The sequence below is a fragment of the Corvus moneduloides genome, chromosome 5, assembly GCF_009650955.1.
Source record: "Corvus moneduloides isolate bCorMon1 chromosome 5, bCorMon1.pri, whole genome shotgun sequence".
Classification (NCBI taxonomy): domain Eukaryota; kingdom Metazoa; phylum Chordata; class Aves; order Passeriformes; family Corvidae; genus Corvus; species Corvus moneduloides.
In genome coordinates this window covers 3,874,413-3,896,264 of record NC_045480.1, presented here as the reverse complement: position 1 = coordinate 3,896,264, position 21,852 = coordinate 3,874,413, and the positions used below count along the sequence as shown (strand labels likewise).

The window sequence follows — 21,852 nt, the reverse complement described above, 5'->3', positions numbered from 1 at the left end:
GCACTTTGAAAGGCCAACCTCTGCTCACAACTTCAGTTTAAAAAAAAAAAAAAAAAGATAAAATCAAGTCCTGTTTCAAAAAGCAGAAGCAACCGTAGTTACTACACCGTGGGTTTTGCCAGAAAAAATAAAAAGTCCATCATGAGTATTATGTTGCAGATCAAAGTTTCCTTTGTTTAATGAAAATGTTACACACTGCAGGCTTACCCAAAACTACCTGATATGGGCATATTTTCCTGAAATATAGAACCATATGTGCATCAGTAAACATTATGTGTAGAGTAAATTAAACCAAGCCTTATAATTAGGCAGTAAGGAAATTACTGCAGACCTGAAAGAGTAAATCAGCAGTATTAAAGCACTCTCCATTTCCTCTGGAGCACTTCAGAGCACTATAAAAACCTCAATGTCACAGTGATAAACACCCAGAAGTGCATTTTGAGGGAGACAAAGGCATGTGCATTCAAAGAAGTTCAAATCAAAATCCTTGATTGTAATTCAAACAGTGCATTTTCCCTAATTTTTCAGTTCAGATTTTTGAAAATGTTTCTAGAAGTCCTTTCCTGAAGTAAATAACACCAGTTTTCTACTGAATGGGAGCAGACAAAAAATTGAAGTATTGAACAGCATGCTAGGGGCTCACAGCTCTTTCAGACCACGTTGGTGACATTCAGAGTGTCCCTACTCCTGTGGCCATAAATTCAGCAGAAACTGGAAGAGTAGAGGACTTTATCAAGTGGAGCATTGCTATCTCTGCCTTCTAAGCCAGTATTACACCAAACTCCTGACTAACACCTTTGTACAAGCTGTAAAACCTAGAAAAGAACTACAAACCTAGAAAAGAGCTACGCACAATGCAGTGCACATATATTAAATGAATACAAGGCATAAACATTTGCACATGACAGAAATAAATCTGTATTAGCATCTGATAGACTGCTTTTGGGAAGCAGCTTCCAGATTTCCATATTCAAGAGCACTTGGAGTGACTGCAGGAGAAAATAAAACCTATTAAGCAACAAGGTAAAGGGGCTGAGTTTCTCACAAGCAAAAGCTGATGCCACAGGTGGCCTTAAGTTCAAAGAGGTTTAGATTAATTTGTGGCTGGCTCCCTTTAAAAAATGTGTCAAGATACATTTTCATGCAACAGAATGGGGCAATCTCAGCAATAACACGGCACTTTCCCTTTTTTCCCAAAAACTCCTCCTTGGTAATACAGCACAGACTCTTGTGGATCATCTATTTAACCGTGACCTCACTTCAACTCTGCCTTTGCAAAATAAATCTTAATAAACACTCCTGCAAGACTAAATTTTGAAGTTATAACCTGCTTGGAAGTTCTGCTACTACTTCACACTTGCACGAAGCTTTGCATCTTCAGAACACTGCATCAACTCTCTCACAAACTCTCACAGTGTTATGTGAGCTCGGGAAGGTCTGTGACCCTTTTGTTCTCTCTGTTTTCTTTCCCTATTTAAATTATACAGATCTTGAATTTAAAAAGGTGCCCTTCAGGATCTATAATGCTACCCAATGTCCTCTTGTTTGCAACAAAGGGCACATCAGAGAAGAACACACTTCCCCAGCGCCCCCAGAAATGCACCAATTGCTGCACTATCGACTGGCTCTACCGCTGAAAAGTCAAAGGACTCCTCACACAAACCTACCTTTAGGGTGCCTAAAGTAGGAAGCAGATTTTTCATGACTCCCTATATACAAAGAGCTTATACAAAATACATTCTTGAAACCCCAAGTCAACCTTCAGAGATGAACTCCAGTGACTGTAAGAGTGACTGAAGGAAAACCACTTCTTTATATCACCACCCAATTTCCATAACTGACTTCCCTCTGCCGCCTCTGTGTGAGTTTTTTATTTCTTTGGGTGTGCTCTTCATTTGCTTTGGGTAGGTGAAAGGAGTTTGTTATTTAATGTATATTGTTATTAGAATTGGGTTCACTGTTTTCCACTGAAGATTTTGTTTTGCTTTTTGAGACTTTATGCTTCCCCTGGGCTTATATCTTACTATTCCGATGCTGTGTACCTCCTAATGCTGGTACAACACAGAATACCTCAAGTGAGGCAGCTTCACCTTCAAAAGCAATTTTGTTTTCTGTGCTTCAGATTATCCTTCTAAAACTGGACAAAAAGTCTTGCTTGTCCTCACAGAACATAGTAAAGAGAGGATAAACAAAAAATAAGTCGGTTAATCATGATTCAGAGCACCAAGATTTAATTTCTAGGTGCTGCTGGTCCTCTCTACAGCATTTGCAAGTCATCTGGTCTGTGTGTGAGACAGTAGCTTTGCTGCAAAAAGATGATGGTAAGATTTCCTCTTTTGGAGGAAGTCCTGTGTTTTCCTCAAAGCATTTACATTCTGTAAAGAAGCAACCTATGCCTATATTCGAGTAGAGAGTTTAAGCCCACAGACTGAGCACATTATATAAGTCTCTATCCACAATACAATTGACATTGTATGGGTTAGCTGCGATAAAATCTGTTCCAACAGAACACATTCTTTCAGTTTTAGGTGTCCCGTCACTCTAATTCTATGAGTTAATATTCATGGTTTTTATTCTGAGAGTCCTTCTAGAGTCTACACCAATTTTTGGCAGGCTTCAAAGTGCTAAACATTTTTTTTTCCCCTAAATAGCATTCATAAACAGCAATACAACTTAATCTACGTGGAAGTGAGTGACATAAGGAGCAAATGGAGACACGCTGCTGCTCAAGGGCTGGAACAGAGAGATGACAAATAAGCCTAAGCACATGCTGAAGCCTGGGATCTAGCTCAAACTGGTGTAACCCATATTAAACAAAGGACAACGATTTGCAAGTACTTTCAGGGACCTATCGAGTTGATAAAAACTGAGTATGATTAAAACATTGTCACCAAGGTCTTTGTTTTACCAAATTTGAATGAATTAATTACAGGAGGTACTTGTCTCATCAACATTTAACCTTTTGAAAGTTTGACTTGCAGCCTGATACAGCTACTGAAACAGTACTACCAAGGATTTAATGATCATTGTGGGTGCCTTCCAACTCAGGATATTCTGTGACTAAAAGATAATATAATAATTGTAGATTGAAGGGAGGGATGTTAGAGAACGTGGCTGATAACAGACTGATGAAAATCATGCCCACAGGTGTAAGACACCAAGTGTCTTACAAAGGTATTTGCAAGAGCACATCTTGGCACAGGGGAATGTAAATGACTGATCAAATATACATAAGGGTCATGTGAAAGGATGTACTTACTGCATAATACATAAAGAATTGATTAGAGGTATAAAAAGGGCAAATATGACCTGGATATGTAATTTTTTTTTTTTTTTTAATTTGGCTTCTGCAGAGTGTGTGCCTGGTAGAAAGACACCACAGCACAGTCATTATTAATACTAGTTCATGCCTAAATGGCCAAACCTGATCCTGAGTACCCCAAAGTGTGTCCCCATTCCTGATACTGATATTGGCTACTGGGAAAAGCAGACACTGAAAAGAAGCAATCAATATCCTAACCCATCAGAAAGAGGGAGAACTCACCCAACCAATTCAGAAATCTTGGAAGTGACTATCTTACAGCTTTTAGCCTACAAATGAGCTCAGATGAAATCAGCAGTATCAAGGACAAACCCCAGAGACACCTGAAAGCCATTTGTGGGAGATCATGTAATAAAACAAGAGAAGCGAAGGCTTCCAGATCTTCCAGCACCTTCCAGTGCCTAAAGGGGCTGCAAGAGATCTGGAGAGGGACTTTTGGAAAGGGTATGGAGGGACAGGACGGGGGAAATGGCTTCACACTGGCAGAGGACAGGGTTACAGAATCACTGAATTTCTAGGGCTGGAAGGGACCTCTGGAGATCATCCAGTCCAACCCCCTTGCCAAGGCAGGGGCACCTGGAGAGGTGACACAGGAATGTGTCCAGGTGAGTTTGGAATATCTCCAGAGAGAGAGAGACTCCACCACCTCCCTGGGCAGCCATTCCAGTGCTCTGCCACCCTCAACACAAAGAAGTTCTTCCTCAGGGAACTTTTAGTTAATGGCCATTAGTCCTTGTCCTGTTGCTGGGCGTCACTGGAAAGAGTCTGGTACCATTCTGTGACCTCTGCCTTGGAAATATTTGTACGTATTGATGAAATCCCTCTTATTCTTCTCTTTTCCAGATTAAACTGGCCCAGCTCCTGCAGTCTCTCCTCATACAAGAGATGCTTCAGACCCCTCACTATCTTTGTGGCCTTTGCTGGACTTTCTCCAGTAGCTCCTTGTTTTAAATGTACTGAGGAACCTGAGTTATATTTTGGGCAAAAATTCTTCCCTGTGAGGGTGGTGAGGCCCTGGCACAGGTTGCCCAGAGAAGCTGTGGCTGCCCCTGGATCCCTGGAAGTGCCCAAGGCCAGGCTGGATGGGGCTTGGAGCAACCTGGGCTAGTGGAAGGTGTCCCATGGCAGGGGGTTGGATAGAGGTGGATATTAAGGTCCCTTCCAACCCAAAGCATCCTGTGATTCTATGAAAATCCGGTGAGGAATGGCAGCATTAAGCTATGAGCTGGTGAGATGTGTCTGCTTCCAAGAACTTTTTTAGTCTGACTTAGGTTTATGTTTTTACTGGCAGTTTATAGTAAGACATATAATTAGATCTCCATAATAGTTTCCCAATTCCCAGGAGAGTTTAAATGATGACTTTAAAAGATGTAATTCCACCAGAAAAAGAAATATTAAAGCGACTGTGAATTGTGAGGCGGAATTTTAGCACCATGTGTTCCATCCACAATCATTTCCCATGTCTGCATGTTCTGCAGATAATGAAATCAAATCTCAGAAATAAAGAGCTAAGTGACCTGGGGAGAAAAGGAAAAATCAGTCTTAGATGGGTGATTTCTGAAGACTTGCAAGGCAGCCTAACTACCAACTGGGGAAAAAAAAAAAAGTATTCTTCATCACCAAACATCTGTTGCAGGTTATCTAGTTTTATGGGGTTAACATTAAACTTCCAAAGTCTGAAAAACAAGATTTAAGAAGGATTCATTAAAAACAAAAGGCATGATGATATTGAAAGTTGGTTGCCTCAGCAATGATTTAGCCCAAAATTGAAAGACTGAAATAGTGGAACTCTGTAATCTCCACTGCAGTTCATTTCCTCAGAATCTTCAGGCCTCTCTCCTCAAACATTACAGCCAGCTCTCAGTGACACCCTCACACTCTGGAATTGAGCAGGGAGTGCACAGGCAGGTCTGGGCAGATGCACACAGGTACACTGCTGATTATTCATGTGATGAAGCAGAACACTGATTAAGATTCTGAAGGATCATGATTTACAGTGAGAACGCACATTGTTGAAAGCAGACTCCATCTTCCTCTACATTTGTGCAAAACCCAGCACAATTATGATTTAATCTTGATTAGTTTACTAGCAACTGCCACAATTTAATAAACATTATACATGATTAACTTTCATAAATATCAGAAACTGTATTAAAAGCTTCATCTCCAAGCAGGAAAACACAGTATCTGTGCTTCACTTTACCCACATCCAGAGTTCCAACCTCTCTGAGACTGAACATTCCATGGGGGTAAATACACATGAGAAGCACACAGCTTATTAAGAAAGGTGCCATTTTTATATCACGTTTCAGAGTAAATTTGGCTTTAGGGATGAGTAATTCAGGCAACTGCTGAGAGCCTCACAGAGAACTAACTCATGTGTTAGTCTGCTACTTCCTTGAAGCAGTAAGAACAGAGGTGGGAGGCAACACATGGTCCCAGCTCCACTGCAGAGCTGAGGATCCCACAAATTTGGAGGTCAGAACAGCAGAGATCTTTCTTCTGTCATTAGCTGAGCAGCAGATGTGACGCTAGGCTTTATACAGGAGACTCAGTGATTCATATTGTCTGTAAGTCCACTGCAATAGGTCTGTTATTTGGCAAAATAAGCTCTGAGAATATGATCTTCAAACACGTCTGCTGACGGCTGAGAAGGAAGAGCTGAAATGAGCTGAGTTGTAGCAGGGCAGAGCACGAATTTCAAAATGCCTACAGGGGCCACTCTTTCCGAAACTATCATGCTGCAAAGAGGTGTCTGGACATACATTTAAATCTTTACTTGGTTTGGCAGTTTTCTGGATTTGGGATCATTTTCACAGAGGCCAGGTCGAATTTTCATTAGTATTATTATTATTACTATTATTGTTATTATTATTATTTAATTTTACAGAAAATGCAGAACTGGGATCATCTCAAATGGAGAAAAAAGAAGTCAAAAGAGGCAATCTGTTCTGCCTTAACTTGCAGGTGCAAAGAGAAACCTACAGATTTCTCCCTTTTCGTTGCCAATATTCTTTCACTTCTTTTCCATCTCAAGCTTTTCAAATTAAACTTTCTTTCTTATCACAAAACACAAAGATAAATGTAATATAAGAAAGCCAAACGTCATGTCTTGAACTAGGTTTTGCAATTATTCATAAAATCATAGGATAGTTTGAGTTAGAAGGGGCCTTTAAAGGTCATCTGGTTCACTTCCCTGTGCCATGGGCAGGGCCATCCTCAACGAGACCAGGTTGCTCAGACTCACCCAATCTGGCCTTGAGTGTTTACAGGGATGGGGCATCCACCTCTCTGGAAAAATTGTTACTTATTATGACTTTCTGTATCTTCATAGGATCTTTCTTTAATACAGTACCTTAGAAGTTCTCTTTGAAAATATTCTGCTCTTATAATTTTTCATATTCTGCTCATCTTTCCAGTTACTCCAGTGAGAGGATTCCAATAAAACTCAAATAAGCACATATGCCAGTGTTTTTATGACTGGGGTTTTTGGGCTGCCACGTCAGGGAAGGTCTGGACAATCTGCCTCCCCTCTCACATGGAAAGACCACTGGGGGTTACACTTGGAATGCATTTCTTTCTCCCTTTCTCTTGTCTCAGGAAATGCTGCTACTTTGCTTAATGTCATGTGCAATGTAGGGCAGATTTAAATGAGGACGCCAATTCTTTATACCCCCACATGTGGCAGAACCAGTCTGAAGCTGGAAAACAATGATTTCCTTGGAAAATCAAGAAGCATTATAAAAAGCATGGCTCACCTGTCTTCGAAGGTCTCGTGTTTTCTTGGTCATCTTGTCAATGGCAATGTTGAGTGGGTCCCCCTTCTCCTTCCTTCCAGTCTGTTGAAAAAACCGAAACTTTAGAGTTAGAGAAAAATGCTCCAGGTAGTATAAACTTTAAAAAAAAATAGTAAGGATTCATCAAAGACAATTTTTGCTGCTTTTTTTGTTTGCTTCCATTGACTTGTTATTTCCAAAGTAATGTTTTTAATGTGTTTATGTACAGGAGGCACAGAAGATTCTTTTAAAACAATCCTAAAGTGATAAGAACAAAGATTAAGGTGACTCACTGGAGAGTTCAGAACTTTTCCACCAATAAATTATGTGCATATATTATAGCTAATACTCCAAAAAATCTGGCAAGACCTTTCACTATAAAATGAATATTAAGAGTTTCTAATCTCCATCCTGCCAGGCACTGGGAATGTTAAACATGATAATAAGCAGCAACACAGCTTGAGGACAGAAGGAAAATGGTCCCTACGCCTGTAACAGGAATCATATTGGCAGACATTAGGTTCAGTATAAAGAAGAATTCCACTTAAAACATTTTCCTGCAGGAAGTCTCAAAGCAAAACTCCTCACGAAGATTAAAAAGGGGGAAAAAAGCCTTTTGTGGCTCATAACCAATGGGGGAAAAATACGGTTTTCAGGTTCAATGGCACAAAAAAGCATTAAGTGACTTTGTTAGCTGTATTACCTTTCTCTTAAGAGAAAACTACTTCTCTAAAGTTTTGTCACATCTCTTGCACACTGAACTCTGTTTGAAAGCTTTTCATCAAGAAACAAAATGATCTTCCATTCTTTCTGGCAGTACTCTTTCCTTCCCAAGGCTGTTTTCAAATGCTCCTATTTAGAATTGTTCCTTGCATATGATTAAGAGCGATTTTCTCTCTCCAGCTGAGCCTAATAGCACACGTTTCTGGGAGCTATTGAGAAGTCACTTTTGGGGTGGGATGGGGATTAAAGATACCCTTTCAATGATATCCTCTCACATGTACAGCACAGTTATCAACCCTACATTGGCAAGAGGCCTCTGTTCCAGTCATTGCTTTAGGCATTCACTCCAGAGAATGCCTGCTTTCTGTTATTGCCTGTAATTCTAATTACGACATGAGGCCAAAGCTTTTATGATTATTTAGAAATCTGTATAACCCATCCCCTTTTTTTATTTAGAAATTCAAACATAACAGTATCAAGTGCCACCAGAATTTAATACAAAACATAAATCTACCTCTTAGCTTTCTAAAAAGAATCCATTACCAATTCTGGAGTTAATCATACAAATTGACACCAGAAAACAGAGAGAAAGCATTTTCTACCACACAGGAGGAGGCATCTGTGTCACCCGCTGATATTTTTATCTCACTTTTCTTGCGTTCATCCTTTGACTGAGTTCTTCTGGTCCCCAGCTGAAGGACCACGTCTCTTCAGCCTGAGCAATGTCAGCACAGGCTTTTAGTTTTAGATGTCCTGAATTCAGTCCCTGGTATTTTGCTCAAGACAGCAGCTGCCATATGTGCACACAATCGAGCCTGTTTTTCAAGATGAAATTTCACAATAATGCTGAGGCAGATAAGTGTGGTTCAGGAAGCCTCTCCTGACTGTTGGAATGGTCCAACAGGGACTGACAGATGAGCCAGTCTCAGCCAGGTGCTAGCTTGTCAGACTACAGAGTTGTATCCTAAGAAAACTTAGGAAAAAGGAAAATTATTCCAGCTGTGTGCTGTGCATTTGCTGCACCAAGTTTCCTTGGTGACATTTGTGTTCTGGGATGCTTTATTTTTCCAGTCAAATAATTCAATTTATTTAATATTCTTTAAATTCTTCTCTTCCTTCTCATTGTTTAAGCCTTAATGGACTGGATCAGAAAGATCCATAATCACAAAAATATGTTAAAACTTTTTTTTTTTTTTTTTTAGGACAAAGATAACCTTTGTTTGGAACTTTTTTTTCCTTATTTTTAATAAAATCAGGGCATAATTTGCTAAACAGACCAAAATTCCTGTAAGTATTAACGCACTGTGAATAATCAAAGAGCAAACACCATGGCACTTAAGGCTACACAGGGACAGTATTTTACTGCTCTCAAACAAAACAATTCCTCTTCACTGATCTCATGCAGGGCACATGTATTTTGAATTCACCACCAACATGGTGAGGTCAAGCAATTAATGCTTGGCACCCACTTAGGGGGTCAGAAAGTTGTCCTTGAACAGGAACTTGGGAATCCTTCCAGGGCAGTCAGCTACGGGATACAGTAACACTAAACAAATTAAGCATTTGATAAACTGTACCATTTAGAGGAAAAGCCTCCTGGTTATTGGAAATAGAAGTAGAAATTTTGAGACTGACCTCAAAGTTTGTAATTCAGGTTCCTAATCTGGGTATTTTGTATGTCTCGTAGGAGGAAACGCTCACTGAGAGTAGGCCCATGGTAGCCTAAATCCAGCATCTCTCCTAAGCCTCTCTTCAGATCTGTCCGGTAACTTTTTGACTCCAGTTTTAAATAAACAGTGTTTACATAAACGGTGGCCCTTAAGGTACATCCTATTGTGAAACACAAAACAACTGGGAACCCTTCTGTGACCCTTAGGCCACACAACACAAACTGTCAATATCCATCTGGCCGGTCCCTTCTCCCTCCAAAACACATTGCTGTGCGCAACTGCCCAAATTGTGCCTCCATGCTGCCTGAGATGCTAAACAGGATGAACCAGTGTAGATACTAAAATGCTGCTAGCAAGGATTTTCTTGCTATTTTCTAAGTCCATGAGAGACTTTTCTCTCTCACAGAAGAGGCAGCAGAGTAAGTAAACAACCAAACACCTCCAGCCTTGAGAAGTCTTGTTTATAGTATAGTAGAAAAATATTTTGACAATGGATGTTTTAGGATTTTAGCCAATCACCCCAAGGGGTGGCTGGTCCTTTGTCCAATTAGACTATGAAGAAAAAAGTCTATAAAAGAGTTTGTAAAATAATTAAAGAAATCAATCTTGCTGCACAATTCCTGCCTGCTGGATCTTCTCTCCTCCTCCTCCCTATGGCTGCAGGACACGGTGATACACCCTAGGGCCTAGGGCTACAGTAATAAACCAGTCTGTGCTGGAAAACGAAACCAAACCAAGAGATCCAGCTGAGCTCTCTCAAAGGCAGTATTTTATTAACTTACACAAATATGGCTGAAGTGTCACATTCTGCACCATTTTTACTTATCCAGGAATTTTAAGTGTCCTTCAGCTGTTACTTATAAAATGGCTACTCCCTTTTAATCTGTATACAAACCCCCTTCCTCATTGTATGATTTCAAAGAAATTTGTTTAGTAAATCACATTATTGGAAAATAACTAGCATGGCATGTGATGCTACATAGCTTCAGGCAGGTCTGTCAAACACCATCTGCTCTGTGCTGAAAATATAAGTTTATTAAAGTTTATTTATTTAAATCCTTAAATACTCTTATTTTATTGTTGCTCTGTGATAAATTTTTGGCCTTCATTCCTAGAAGGGACAGAAAGGAATTTATTTATTTCCTGAAAAAATGAAAAAGCTTGGTATTGAGCCTTTTGCCATTTCTCTGTTAATCTTTTTCAGCAAAGGGAAGAAAGATACTTTGGGATGAAAAGGAAGTAAAAATTGCTGCTGGCATTGAGTTAAAAGGAGAAGGAGGAGAAATGCACAGAATTCCTTGAATGCCAAAATATCCGTATTCAAGTTCCTATGGACAGAATTACATCTATTCATGGTGTAATGAGGAGAACTTTGCTACAGGAGAATATATTAATCAAGTCCCTGATTTCTAGTGACCCTTAACAGCATTTGCATACTGCTTGTACTCAAGATATTTTCAAACAATTTTCTCAGTCTGAGCTGCTTCCATTCTAACTTTCTTAGAGCTTTTCCCTGCCCATTTGATTTATTCTCAGTTCAGGACGAGCCAATTCCCATAGTCTCCTGACCAGGGGCTGCAGAGCCCCCCAGCTCAGGAGAGGGTCTTCCACTGCATTTCTACCCCAAGGCTGCAGTTCCCTCCCAGGTCACTCAACGCCAGATCCAGCTCCCTGAATATAATACTCAAGTGTTTTTAAGCCTGATTTGCCACCTGACGTGAGAAGCTGTGTCATTTCTCAACACATCCAAGTCTGGTAAGTGAAGAAATCAAGCTACTGACTGTTTTGATACTACAGAAAATGCCCACAGTCCAACCAGTGTCAACAATATTACCTGAACAATAAAGACAGAATACAGACATTTATATTAAGCAAAGTCTGAAAAGCTTCACAGGTAAAACTGCATGATATTAAGGCTAGAACTTATTTATACAGGGAACTCCAAATTCATTTGGATCTCTGCTAAGGTATGGCACTGGTTTTCCTTTTTACAAAGATCTTTTCCTCTCCTTCCTTTTTTTTTTTTTACAGTTTAAACTGTTAGAGTAAAATATTAAATCCCCAAAATATGTATCACACCTATTAAGGACATTTACATCCCACGATTTGCTCATTACCAAACTCTTTTGATCAGCACGAGGTACTTAACAGGACACTTTTCTAACCCTAGAGAATATCACAGAACGAAGAAAAGGACAGTCAGACCAATCAGCCCAGAGACTCAGTGCATTTTAGATGAAATATGGTCAACCTTGGAAGAAGATGCTCCAGACTGGAACTGTGTTGCTGGTTTTTAACAATTCCAGATACCACTACTAAGGAAATCACAGAGCTCCACTTTCAGCATATGAAACAGATGAAATTGCTACTACCAGAATTATTATTAGAAAGACAGATGTTACTGTAATGAATATCCTTGCATTGAAAAGTTAGGATCAATTAGAGATGTGAGAGAGGCAAAGCCACTACTTGGAGCACATTATTTTAGAAAAATGCCAGATGATCAAGGCTGACAATGGTAACCTATAAAAGGAGGGCATGGTGTGCCAAGAAATACACAAGAAGTGGGGCAACTGCAGGCCTACAACATAATATCACAGACAAACCCCCAATGTGCATCCCAACCAAAGGAGTGATCTCAGAGAGCACTGTTTTCCTTTCAAGTTTGTAATTTACAAGCTCAGGGTTTCAATTTAACGATAACAATATTAACAACAATAATCTGTGTAAGATGTTTTGGAACCACTATTTTCAGACATTCCCCTGTTTGCTGCTTTAGATGTCAGCCAAAATATCTGGGAGAGCTCAAGCTCCTTAAACATCATGTGTTCCACATCCAAGACACCCTCACTACTGTTTCAAGTAATTTAGCCTCCAGGAGACAGCTGGAAAGATTATCTATTGATCCAAAAGCTCCCAAACACTGATATACTTCCATATTTTCATCATCTCCTAGGTGGAGGGCCCCATTATTTACAGTTTATTGAGAACTTCAATATCACAATGTTTTATTAAGGCGTAAAATGCTTCTCAAAAATATATCTGTCCTAATATTTTATTTTAAATGTTGGACAACATCACTCCTTTAAAACTATGCCAATGTTCAATAGCCCTTTTAAAAGTGATGAAGAGAAGCTTAGTACTAAAAGGAAAAACATTTTAAACAACAGGCATAGGCTGCATCAGTGCTTTTAAGCAGACATCTAGGTTTAAACACACCAATACATAGTCCCCTTCTGACAGAAGACGATTCCTTTTGGGTCAAAAAAAAGCAAAACAATATATTCTAGGAGAAGTGGAGACTAAATTTCACTGGAAGTTGAAAATTCTAGCGATTTTATAGGGAGATGGGTCAGGAAAACCAGTTTTACAAAATCTGTGTGATTCCTCTACAGATGAACTGAAAAAGACATCTTAAAATAATAAATTTAAGGAAAAATTGAACAGTAAGAAGTCTCTTGGGAGTGTGGTATGAACAGGAATTACTGCTGTACTCAGCCCAGTGATTTTATCATATTTTTATTCCTATAAATTATTTTGGTTTTAGAATTTATTCTAAGTAACTACATTGGTGGTTCTGTAATCACCCATTTTCCAGCTTCAGTTTTGCTATAGAAACCCCTCCTGTGGAATGAAAAACTTGTATGCTCCCATTTCCTCTTAATAATTCATTTATTTCTTCAGGAGAAAAAAAAAAAAAAGAATTTTGCACATAAAGGGGGTAAAAAAGGTTGTGTAGTAAGGCCTGTATATTAAGGCTAGAACATAGAATATATAGAATATATATATCCCTCTATAGCTTTGTTTAGGTGGTTGCACAGAAGAAAGGCTGAGTCACCACTGAGAAAGGACAAGACAGAAATCATGGAATCACAGAATGGTTTCGGTGGGAAGGGACCTTAAAGCCCATCCCATTCCACCATGGGCAGGGACACCCTCCACTATTCCAGGTTGCTCCAAGCCCCATCCAACCTGGCCTTGGGCACTTCCAGGGATCCAGGGGCAGCCACAGCTTCTCTGGGCACCCTGTGCCAGAGTCTCATCACCCTCACAGGGAACAATTTCATCCTAATATCTGATCTAAACCTGCTCTTTCAGTGTGAGGCCATTCCCTCTCATCCTGTCAATCCATCCCTCGTAAAGCCTCTCTCCATATTTCCTGGAAGTTCCCTTCAGGCACTGGAAGGCCCCACTGCAGTCACCCCAAAGCCTTCTCTTCTCCAGGCTGAGCAATCCCAATTCTCCCAGCCCTTCCTCCCAGCAGAGCTGCTGCATCCCTCTGATCCTCCTGGTGCCTCCTGTGGATTGGCTCCAGGTGCTCTGCAGGTGGAGCCTCACCTGGGAGGGGCAGAATTCCCCCTCCCCTGCTGCCCAGGCTGCTGTGGATGCAGAGATCTCAGCTTGTTCATGACGAGGCTGCTTTGCAGTAGAACTCTGAGTTACAGCCCCTTCCCTTCCACACAACTGCACAGTTCTAGAACGCCACTCACTAAATAATCTGCTCATAAATGTATGATACAGACAATAAGTTGTCCTTAAATAAAACAATTGCTCTCAGCAGTGTTTAATTACCTTGTGACCAGTGAGTCTATTTGGTTCCAGGGTAGCATGAATAATTACAGCTACAGAGAAAGCTGGGGAAGCCACATCCTTGCAACCTCAGATAGTAAATAAAGTCAATAAAAATTAAAATGAATCATGAGCTGGACACAGTATCAGTACCTGAGGTGTGCAAATCTTATCCTTGGCCTGCATCCAAGCAAGTTTTATCTACGTCTGTACATAATTAAAATTAAGTATGTAATAAAATGAAGAAATAATGAAAACTGTACCCATTAATGGCTGAAGATTCTCTTGTTATAGTTTATGTATGTTTTTTTATGCAGGCCACATCACCACAATATCTGAATGCCTTCAAGTGTGAATTGGTGAATTAATTGGTTTGTTTAATATCAGCCATGTGCAATTTCTTCTTTTATCCTCTCCAAAGTAGGAAAACTTGTGTGTAGGGGAGTATTTTACTTTGGTTTGTGGCCATTATTTTTCTTGTTTTGCAAAATTCACTTTTGTAACTACTTCTTGTCTTTTGGCAATAACCAAAGATTTTCAGAAACATTATCAGTGACAGCAGTTGGATTTGAAACACCAGTTAGGATTAAGGTTTGATCATACTGGTTCCCAAGTGGCAGCTGCTATTATTGATTGATATTTACCCATAACCATGTACTGGCATCTAAGCTTCCAAAAAAAAAGAAAAAAAAAAAAAAGAACTGGCTGAAGAATTTATACTTATAATGATATCAGAGGCTGCATAAAATGGAGAACTTTTTCACTCTTGAGAATGAAGGCAGCAATGTTTTGGGTTTGGTGTTTTTTTTTTTTTTTCCCCCATTTGTAGAGGATACACTGAATATTTCTGTATTCTGTGTATTTTTGAACAAGGGTTTCCAACATCACTGTGGTGAGGACATATTCCTGCTTTTCTAGCTGCTAGCCAAGACTAGGTTTTACAGCATACTGGGGCACTGAAAATTCAGGAAAGGCATCTGGTGGGATTTTCCTAAGTGAAAAGGCACGTGTAACTTCCAAATCTCATTGATTTTTATTGCATAAAATACATGCATTGTTTGGGGAGTCTTTTTGGAAGGAGGAGAAAGCAATGCAGCTATGAGAAATTCTTCCCCCGGCAAGAATATCCTGACATCATTTAAGAGTTGTGTCATTTAATTAAAGTCAGATTATAAAGTAGCACACTCTGCCATTCCAGAAAGCAGCGATAGCACTCAGGGTAGGACCATCCCATTTAATTTTACCATCTTGAAATACTGAATCAAATTTAGTTATTTTAGCTCCTTCTATGTGCAATATATAGTGACAGGCGTTTTTAGAGCACCCATCTGTCTTGCGTATTTATTTTAATACAGAATACTTATCATCACAGGGGATTGCTTCTCTCCACTGACAGTGGAGGGGAGCTTGAAGTACTTGATGATTAATTCTTAAAAGAATACTAAGCTATATGAGATAAACTGCCTATGTAATAACTGCAATGGCTGCCCAGCCCTCCTAAGGATCAGGATGAAGACTGTATCTTGGACAAATGTGTGAATTGCATAATTTTCTTCCAGAGAATTAAAAAATACAGCATTATAAGGGTGTGCTTTTTACAAGCTTCTGCACAAGACATTCCTGTCCTCCCAGGATGGGATATTTTGAGGTCCTGAAAATAATTCACGTTTTTCCCTCTCTCTGAAAGAAACACACTCCATAATTCAGATTCAATATTGAAGCTTAACAGTCTCAGGTCCTTTTCAAGCTGGAAGCCTGTCACAAGTAGGGTCCCTCAGGGGTCAATATTGAGCTCAACATTGTTTAATATTTTCAAATAGGCAAAAGAGATGTGGGCAGGCTATAGAGGTCCAGAGAGGGGCCAGGAGGATGATCCAAGCACTGGGAAGCTGCCATGTGAGGAAAGGCTGAGGGAACTGGGTCACAGAAACATTACAACTTAATGAAGAAAACCAAAAATCCCTCCAGTTATATCTGGATTTCTCTAATCAGATAAAGACACATGGCAACATCACCCTAATTTGGAACTGAAGTTTGCTGATAATGGGGGGAAACAAGGGAATGCAGCTGGAAGAGCCAAGACTAATAACCTGAGAGAGGTTTTCTGCTATGTCCTCGAGAAATCTCTGGCAGTGTGTGTGTAATGTGATCTCTGTCGCTGGGAATGCAGGGGAAAGGAGTGTTAGCATGCAAGTCTACTTCTCATCCTGGTGTCTGTCCTACTGTCCTTGGGAGCTGTGATGGGATGTCTGTGAAGCTTCTCCTCATTCCTTCCTGTTTGAGGGGTGATTTTATAACAATATGTATTAGAATTTTAATCCGGCGGAGTATTTGTTGTAGTTAAAGAACATCTTTTCCTTTGCAATGCTTACTCAGAGGACTCAAAGAGGAAAACATCAGGGTTTTCATAGAAGAAACTGCACATTTCTATTCAGAAAATGTTGGTACAGAAAATTGATGCTGTTACACTTAAATGCTTACAAAAAATAGAATTTTTGAGGAAAGAAATGTGAATGATGTAAACTGATATAAAAACATCAGCCTTACTGAAGCCAAACTAATTTACACCAGCTGAGAATCTCCCCACTCATCATTTAAGCAAAATCTTGCAGATGTTTCCATTTAGAAGGTCAGAAATGTTTACTCCAGAATTCAAACTTATTCTAATTTCCTCACAGACTTCTACTTGCAAAGGGTCCACTACAAACTCCTCATTTAACCACCAAGTGCTGTGCAGCTGTAAATTGCAATCTGCTTTTAAATTGCTCCTGGATGCCTTCTCCTAACCTAAAATAATGAGAAAAAGGAGGTAGTACACAATTTTTTCTTTCCATTCAGCTATCAAAGCCCTTAGCAAAGGGCTATGTAAATAAAACATGTCAAAATTTATCTACTTTAATACAAGCTCTGCAGAAAAGTCTATTCTATTATTTTAAGCATGATAATGTTCCTGAGTCATATATAGCTATTAACAAAGTCTTATATCATGCATTCTGTTAAAATTCTGTCAGTGAAAAAGTTGATGCAATACAGGCAACTATAAAAAGAAGAGGGGTAGAGAAGTACAGAATGTCTTACAACATGTAATGAACAGTAATTCGTGCATCTAAACTCTGAAATATATTGACTAAATCTTTGCTATGTCCCTGCCACAAATTAGTGGAAATTCTTTTCAGAGCTCTTAGTGGAGGTGATATTGATGTCTGGTATTTCTGTGAGTTTTATGTCTTATTCACTACAAAGCACCTGTAGCCCTTCTCTTCCTAGCTGGTTTTAGATTAAAGGGTGCATTAGGAGCCACAGGAGTTAAATGCAGGGCTTCCTGAGATACCTCAGCATTCCTTGAAAACATCCTTTTAGTATTTTCCAGCTTTCTCTTTCGAAGGAATAGGAGAACTACATAATGTTGTTTGGTTACAAGCAAAGAAGTTTTTGTTTGTTTATATATTTAAGAAAAAGACTCCATCTGATGACAACACTTGACTGCAATGTTGGCTTCCACAGTGTGGACCTTTATGCATTGTTTTTACAGCTTTTTAACCAAATAAGCACCTCTGACAAATGAAGTGACCACTGGAGGTTCATCAAAGCATTCACAACATTTACAGGTATAAAATGAGCGTTTCTCATGAACATACTGAAGCTCTAACTCTGCCATTCTATTTAAGTACAGAATTACTGTTGATGGCACAAAGACAGGTATTACTCAGAATTCAACCCCCCCAGTTGTTGCCTGTCTGTGCCCTGGAAGCACAGAACTGTGTTGGCTGCACTTCCAGTGCTTTGATTAACAAGTATCACTGAAAAACAGGACTTCAGCTGCTTGGCTGCATCTGCCACTAACAAATAGATCTCTGGATGAGATGTGTATTGACATTTACATCTGCATTTCTTTCTTTTTAATTGGATCATACTTATATTCCTTGGGTGATCCATGAGGAAATGAGTCTTGTTTACGTCCAATCAAAAACGTGTTCATCAAGGCAGGCAGCTGAAAGTCAATGTCAACTCAATATTTCTACTTATAACAGAGAATTAAATACTTTTTCCAATTAATTGTTAGTTTCTTTCTCCTTATCTTTCCAGTTTCCTCCAGACCACCCAGGGAGGGGTTTTTCTCTGTGTGTTCTCTTTAATAATCCAACTTGCTCTGAACAATTTTAATTACAGTACACAGTGAAAAAATATTTGACGTTATTTTGGGTGATGTTTCTTGCATCCAGTGAAACCTCTGCTGCTTTCCAGTGCTGAACCCCACCTGGCACCTACTGTGCAGCCTTCACAACACCTGTGGGTGTGTCAGACTTTCTGAGGGCAGTGACATGTGCCTGGCAAGAAGGGTTTTCACTCTGACACTCTCCTGTGAAAACCCCACCTGCACGCAAACAATGAGTGTGAGCTTTAACTGCACACACACCATAACTGCAGCTCCTGTTTGAAATGAATGGAGACAGAGCAAAGAAAAGAACTCAAACCTCATTATGGTAATTAACCTTTCACTTTGAGTACAGGCTTTTTTGTGTCCTCATGTTTCTTTGTAGGACATCACAACCATGAGGCAACAGGGATGAAATAAAAGAAAATAAAATTAAAAAAAAAAAAAAAAAAAGTAAAAGAAGTTTTTAAACTCCAACCAGACTCCCAAAAGGATTCAAGAGCAAAGGACCAGCTCTATTTTCACAGAGCAAAGCTGTGGTCTATTCCTGCTACTGCCTCAGATCAATGTGTTAAGTGATACCATTCAAATTACTTGTCAGTTTAACCAGAGGAAGTGAAACACAATTACAGGGCATTAGTGTAAAAGCCAGCTCAAAATAACAGAATGTCCATGTGGGATATCTGAAGCAAAAGCTTGTTGAAAATAACTCTGTGACATTTTCATCAACAGTCTTTTTTACAGAAAAAGAAACCCTTTGGAAATTCTATTACAAACTAATTAGGCATAAAATAATGCTTTAATTCTACAGACTGATTAGAGGCCTTATTTTTTCTTGGAGATACCAGAAATATTTGTGGCTTTTGTTCTGTTATTAGAATAAAATTAAATACATAAAGACCTTCACTGAAATGATAACTGGTGCATTTACAAAGCCTCTCTGTGCTCCCTCTCAAGTCAGCAGGAGTTTTACCATTATTTCCATTGAATGATTGGAGCATTCATTTTTCATGGACACTCCAAATTTCCATTGAATAAAAGATTTATTTTTGGAATCCTCAAGCAGATGACTTAGATTAAGTAGGTGAAATGGGAGCAGGGAAGGGGAGGGACGACTCCTTCTCCTGCTGAAGGCAGCGCTGCAAGTTTGGTGGATTCCAAAGGACAAACAAATGCAAACCTGCCCTGAAAGCCCTGCCTGGAGTCCCCAGGGGGGATATGCTGGGGTGGGCACTGGTGCCTGCAGCTCCTCTGACTCTTTCACTCCAATCTGCACCACAGCTCAGTTTCAGTCGAACAGGTAAAAAATGTGCCCAGTCCAGAGCTGTAAAGGAAATAAGGATTTGTGAATCCCCATAACAGGAAATCAGACTGAAGCCCTACATGATCCTCAGCTATTAAAATAAAAATATAGGACATAGAGTAACCTCTATGTGTGTTAGAATCTCACTTTTTTATTATTTTATTTTAGTTTGGTTTTGTTTGTTTGTTTGTTTTTAATCTTAAAACCCCTATCGAAGCATGACTTCAGGACAGGACTGAAAAAAGCTGGAAAAAGCCTTCTCCTTCCAGACCTAATTGGATTTTTAAGATCCAGAAGAGATGGGGGCCTGGACTTGACTCAGCACAGTGAATCTCCTGGAATGAGGTGACTTTACTTTTTTCAAGAGCCACAATGCATAGCCCAGGTCTAGGTACCCCTGTGGTAAAATCACTTAAAATGATCATCTTATAATTCTGAGCTCAGAGACTCTGAGGTCTTTAATTGGATTTGGCCCTTTATCTTCTATATTCATGAGATAGTAATTAATTTGACCATCCCTGCCTGGTCCACAGGGTAATTGAATGAATAGCTCTGCACAGGCACATAAATGCCTCCAAGAAGAGTTATTACTATGACTGTGCAGTATGACGAGTTAACTCTGCCCCGTTGATAATGACGGCATTGAAATTCCTAAGGAAAGTGCCACTGGAGCCCATCTCAGAGCTAATGGGAAAGGAAGAAAGTATGTGAATATGCAACATGCAAAACCACTGCACAGTTGATACTCTGCCCTTTAAAATAGTGACAATTTAAATTTAATCCTGTTTTCCAAATTTCCTTGCTACACCTTCATCTTCTGGCACTACTAAAACCCTGAAAATACCTCAGAAGGGGTTAAAAGCAACTTAGTTCTTTTGGTAGATTGCCACAAAGACTTCTTGTAGGACATGAAGTAGAAAAAATGTTAAAGAATGTTAAATAAAATCACAGCAGACTGAAACCTGTGGTTCCAGTGCAAGACCTGAAATAAATTTGAAACAGATGCTAACTGGCACCACCTTCACTCTGATATTCATAAATGAAACTGAACGAGACTTCAGAGGTGCCAGAGGAAGACCAGCCATGCAAAGAACATTAAAATGGGCTTGGATTTGGTTTGTCAGCTCCAAAGTTATTTATATCCTTCTAAGTTATCTAGATCCTTCTGAAAATTCATCCAATGAGACACGCGTGTACATTTTTAAAAGGACTGAAAGTCTGTGGAATTGAAATTCTTAAATTACCCTGGATACACCTTCCATTATCAATTAGCATTGGCTTTGGAGGCGAACCACGGATATGGAGTTGCACTGAGTTGTTCACTGCAGGAGATTTTTCCCTGAGGAATGGGTAGTGGTTTGTATCAAGACAAACAGGGTTGTTTGCAAATCTCAGTACCAATCATGCACTGCCACAGACACCTGCAGCTGTTTGGAACCCCTATTAATGACAAATGCTTACAGAAACTAACTGCACATGGTAAAAGTGCTGACTGACCCCTACATCTCGTTTGATCCTTTCCCTCCTGAAAAACTTGATGTTACAAATCAAATTTATTTTTAATATACAAGGATATCAACTATTTTAAATAGTGTTATTCCAATAATTCAGTAATTTGGCCCTTCTATGACTTCAATATCAATTTCTGTAGCAATATAATGCAGCATTCCATGCTTCCTATTTATTGCTCTATTCTAATGTGCCACAACCTGTAATTCCACTAGCATGATCTTCAATATTATAATTGAATTTAATAAATTTCTACTATAAAAATGAATGATTTCACTAAAACAACAACAACTATGGAGCTTCTGCGTGTTCCCCTTGGTCGTGATGTGCACCAAGAGGAGAACAACTGAATCCACAGTCTATGGGAACTTGACTCCTAATTTCCAGTACTGGTTTCTAATAGACTACATTTTAGTGAAGTTTTCTTCAGTATGGCAATTAGTGTTAAGAGTGAGTCAAATCCATGATGATCAAATGCCTAAAGAAATTAAAAAAAAAAAAAACACAAAAAAACTAAAGCTCAGCAGGAGAAGCTCTGCAGCTTTCCACACCGCATGATGCTTTTCACTTCAAAACTACCAAGTAAATTACTGAGAAAAAGTTACTGTGAATAAAATGGGCTGCACTGTGTTAAGTAATTATTTCTAAAGTGTGAAATGGGTAGGAAGTATCTCATCTTAAAGTAGTGCCATGATGCATATTACCTCTCTGGTATAAAGTGAACAGTCTTTTCTTTTTTTTTTTTTTCTTCTCCTTTTTTCTTCTTTATCTTGCAGGATCAATCACAGGAATGAAAACTTTATTTTTCTAATGATTTTGTATGT

General features: G+C 39.3%; 1 protein-coding gene across 5 annotated transcripts in view; it reads right to left on the bottom strand.

Annotated features, from left to right (window-relative positions):
- The window catches only part of CTNNA2 (catenin alpha 2), a 466,491-nt gene that overhangs the window by 106,388 nt on the left and 338,251 nt on the right, over positions 1–21,852 (bottom strand). For all 5 annotated transcript variants that reach the window (XM_032107990.1, XM_032107992.1, XM_032107989.1 and 2 more), the window contains one exon: positions 7,081–7,161. In XM_032107990.1, coding sequence (XP_031963881.1) covers positions 7,081–7,161 — 81 coding nt within the window. The remainder of the gene's footprint in view (positions 1–7,080; positions 7,162–21,852) is intronic.